The 3,933-nt window shown below is 39.8% G+C and overlaps 1 protein-coding gene across 4 annotated transcripts; it reads right to left on the bottom strand.

Annotated features, from left to right (window-relative positions):
* Positions 1-452: 452 nt before the first annotated feature.
* LOC146888767 (uncharacterized) lies at positions 453-3,216 on the bottom strand. Of its 4 annotated transcripts, XM_085670503.1 has the most exons (3): positions 3,119-3,135; positions 3,001-3,046; positions 453-2,904 (listed from the first exon to the last, which is right to left on the bottom strand). In XM_085670503.1, the coding sequence occupies exon 3, from the start codon at positions 1,809-1,811 to the stop codon at positions 591-593; it is 1,221 nt and encodes a 406-aa protein (XP_085526629.1). In that variant the 5' UTR covers positions 1,812-2,904; positions 3,001-3,046; positions 3,119-3,135; the 3' UTR covers positions 453-590. The 4 variants fall into 4 exon arrangements, with proteins under 4 accessions (XP_085526629.1, XP_085526631.1, XP_085526624.1 ...); XM_085670505.1 differs by lacking the exon at positions 3,001-3,046 and having other exon boundaries at positions 3,119-3,216; XM_085670498.1 differs by having other exon boundaries at positions 453-1,830; positions 2,765-3,157.
* Between the last annotated feature and the right edge of the window lie 717 nt (positions 3,217-3,933).

Here is a 3,933-nt window from a genome sequence, read left to right as displayed (position 1 = left end):
ACCCAAAATTATGAGGAAACAAAATAAAATTATTACCTTGCAATGCAACATAAGTAATCGCTTTATCTTTTGTGACAACCTTTAACCCAAAATTGAGGAGCCCAGCGAGAAACCAAAGGGTCCTCCATCTTTCATTGCACTCACGCCTCCATTGCCAATTCAATCTTGACCAAGGTATTAAAATTCGCACCTTGGAAAATAAGATCGTGTCCTGATTTATTAATATACCACAAGGCATCCCACAACATTTTTAAAGCAAAGAAAAGACTAATCCTTGTAGTCTTGGAAAGTGGTAGACTGATTAGTTGCCAAAAGTTAGGAAAAAACAAACCCTATAATTATATTTGCCAAAAATGCTACGTAATCAATACCAATAATTTATCCAATAGTAACTACTAGAAAAAATTAAACTAATTATCTTACTCTATAGAGTTCATTTTAAAGGGAGATGGTTGTGTAAAAAAATTTCTTTGACTTTTGATTGAATTACCTTAAAACATAAAAAGTGGTTTTCATAGGCACCTGCTAAGTGGGGACATGTAGGTGCCATGAAGTACTATCACATGATGCAGTGATACAATAATCTCTATTCAAAGGCAAATTCCATGCACAAAGTACGTGTTACCTCTATACCTAAGAATTCTACTGTTAGCTCCAACACACCACATATGGCCCTGCAAGTCCAAATGCCCTTTCATTTCAGCCATTTCCCACACAAACTTGAAAATCCCAAGTGCTCGGTCCATCTGCTTCACACCACGCCCAACCATCTTCTCACTATCTGAAGTCAAGATTCTTCCCATAAACAAGCAAAACCTGCCATTACTTCCATTGACCCCACCGCACATGTCTACTTCAATATCTACCACCCTTCCATAGAGGTAATACAATAATAAAGTGAATAAGCAACGAGAGGAGTGACCCAACATTTTGGAAAGCTTCTTCCTCACAAGGCTTTCTTGATGCTGAGCTTCCTTATATCCAACATTGTTCTCAACCGAAACATCCTTTATGTGCAAAAGCCCCTCCTTCATGATCTCAGCCTTAGCTACATGCAACTTTAACCTCGTTTCCTTTCTACAGCATTCAATCAGATCATTGAACATCACAAGAACATCTTCCCATTTTCGTGAGTTGGTGAAATCAACTTTAGAAGATGAAAGCTTCATCCATGAAGAAGACCCGGAATCTGAAAAGACACCAATTTCAGTCAGAAAGTTCAAACAGCTATGAACAATTTGGCCGCCCAATAAAACATTGTTGTTTAAGCCCCGAGAAGACAAACAATCTTTAAGTGCACCAGTCCATATGCGATGCTGAGTAACCTGGGAGCAAACTTTGTGACGAACCAACTTCCTTTGTTGAGCAGAAACATTAAGAAAGTTGCTCACTTTAGTTAGTGAATCAACCACCATAGGCTCTCTTTCAGTTGCTTTACCAAAAGGGGTAAAAGATTCATATTTTACATTTGAAACAAAAGAGGCCAGCACATGTTTCATTTTGTGCTGAACAAATGTCGACCCAACATACCCACGAACAAGGGACTTGAAGGTACACATGTCACACTCAATGTCATCGTCAAAAAAGGTTGAATTGCTCTTTACATCAATGAGTCTACCATTAACTGCATCCACATTTGCTAGTAAATGGGTCAATTCCTTCACCTTGGGAAACTCATTCTGATACCATTGTAGGCTGAGAGCATCTTTTGAAGTGTGATAAAACGTCGAATTCAGGTAGAAGGCTGCAAACTTGTTGGTTCTAGTAAAATGGTTTCCAGAGTAACGTAGCTCCAAAAATCTAAAACCCATTGTGCCGAAACTAAGTCACCTTCCAAGCAAGTAAAACCAGACTCAAATGACTTTAAGAAATGGTACTTGTGACACATGAACAATGAATGTAGAAAAATAACAAACACAAGAAGCAAACAAGTGGCAACCAAACTAGAAAAATAACTTCCATCAGTGAACAAGAGGCAAAAGCTACAAAAATATTCCCACCAAAAAAAACAAAACGGCAACCAAACTATGATGCTCATTTCTATACCCTAGTGATTTACTTAATGTTAATTAGCAACCACAGTATGATGCCCACTTTTACACCCAAGTAATTTACTTAGTGTTAGTCAGAGTGGGAGAAGCTGCAAGTGAAGTATTATGAAAATCACAAAATTTAGATGCAAACCTTGCACAAATTACTGGAATGAAAATCTAATTCTAATTGAAAAACGTCAACAAAAGAACTGTATCCAATTTTTGTCCTTATGAAAACCAGATGTTGGACATTAATTTCAGATTCAGATATTTACAGTAATGGTAAATAGGGAGAACTAATTCTGCTAACTGTCCAACAAACATATACTAACTCAACTGCCTAATTGTAATCAGTGTTTTTTTGCATACAATCCACCCAATGCAGCTAGGTAACACCGATCCAGCATCTCTAGATGTTTTTATGTTGCATTAAAATGTGTAAAACTTCCATTCAACGCAAACCAAACAGTTTCCAAACACACCCCTAATAATAACAATGTTGGCATATCCGTTCCATCCAACATAACACCGATCATATACCAATCAAAAAAAATTTCCAACACACCCCTCATGTTTTTAGAGGAAAATCTAAGCATCAAAGCTAAGCAAAGCAGCATACCCAAAACTAACACCATATTATCACTATTTATTAAATTTCCTAGTACAAGCGACACAAAAATGGACTAATCTCCACTAAAGAGCAAATCCGAGATGGTTGCGGAAAAACTTACACATCTGATAAAGGGGGCAGCCGGGATAAGAAGCTTGCAACTCTTCTGAAAATGACGAATCTCGCGAAGCGCCGCTGTTCCTGGCTTACTGCGCTTTTTCTTCCTTCCCTGAGTCTGTGGCGCTGCTGCTGCTGCTTCTTCTTTTTTAATTTTTCAACAAATGATGATGAAACATCAGAACACCAAAAATGAATCAGCAGAATAATTACAACCACAGCTCAACTCAAACGAAGTACCCTGCGGCTCCTCTTCTTGAGCCCTTCTACTACTTCTAGTCACAGGCTTCAATCACAATTTGAGAAAACAGATGTCAAATTAGGGATTTCGCAAATCGAAACGGAGAGAGGGAGTTACCGATTGTTGTGGCGTGGATGTGGAAGCGCGACTGACTTTATTTTTTTACCTTTGAATTTGTTCCTGCAGAGGGACAAATAAGATAAGTTAGGCACGAGTGTCACCTTACCATGTAGTCCGCTATCTCCTTAGTTGGTCTCCTTACATGTCGGCTTGAATCCAAGAGGGGTTACCTGCAGAAGAATCTTCGAAGCTCAAGTAAGTCAAAGCTCTCAAAGAGTCAAATCAGCAATTAATGAATGCGTACCTTTAAATGATGGGGTCCACGTGTATTTATAGAACATTAATGACGTTTGACCATTGCATGGGCTGGGTTTTGACCTGGGCCCTAACTTGGGCCATGAGTGGGCCTGGGCCCCAAAACTGGCCCTGGGGACCTATTGAAGGAGGAGCATCGATGTTAGCTAACTTTCTAGGTAAGTAGTCGGCCTTGACCGGCCACTTGCCTAGATGTCTTGTGCTGGTGGTGTCTGGGCACTAGATGCTAGGCGGTTTTGATGTGTATATTTGTTTACTTGGTTGAGTTTGGCTAGGTACGGTACACCAGTCCCCCAGCCTTGTCCGATATGGGTTGTCGGTCAAGGATGATATGTGTTGGTTAACTAGCAAAACCGGCTAGGTGTGATACACCAGTCCCCCAGCCTTTAAGTGTGGTGAACAGTGTTAAGGCTTGGAAGTGTCAGAAGGTAGGTGAAAAGGCGTCAGGTGGTCACATCGTTAAAACTTTGGCGCCGTCGTTTTTTATGTGTCATATCCTTCATAATGGTGTCGATTGGTCTGGGGTTTCATTTTGGCGGGAAGAGTTTTTAGTCGTT

The sequence above is a fragment of the Vigna unguiculata genome, chromosome 1 (assembly GCF_037176805.1).
Source record: "Vigna unguiculata cultivar grain cowpea cultivar isolate G323 ecotype 2 chromosome 1, ASM3717680v1, whole genome shotgun sequence".
NCBI classification, from domain to species: Eukaryota; Viridiplantae; Streptophyta; class Magnoliopsida; order Fabales; family Fabaceae; genus Vigna; species Vigna unguiculata.
Note: the sequence above shows the minus strand (reverse complement) of the source record. Positions and strands in the feature narration are given on the sequence as shown.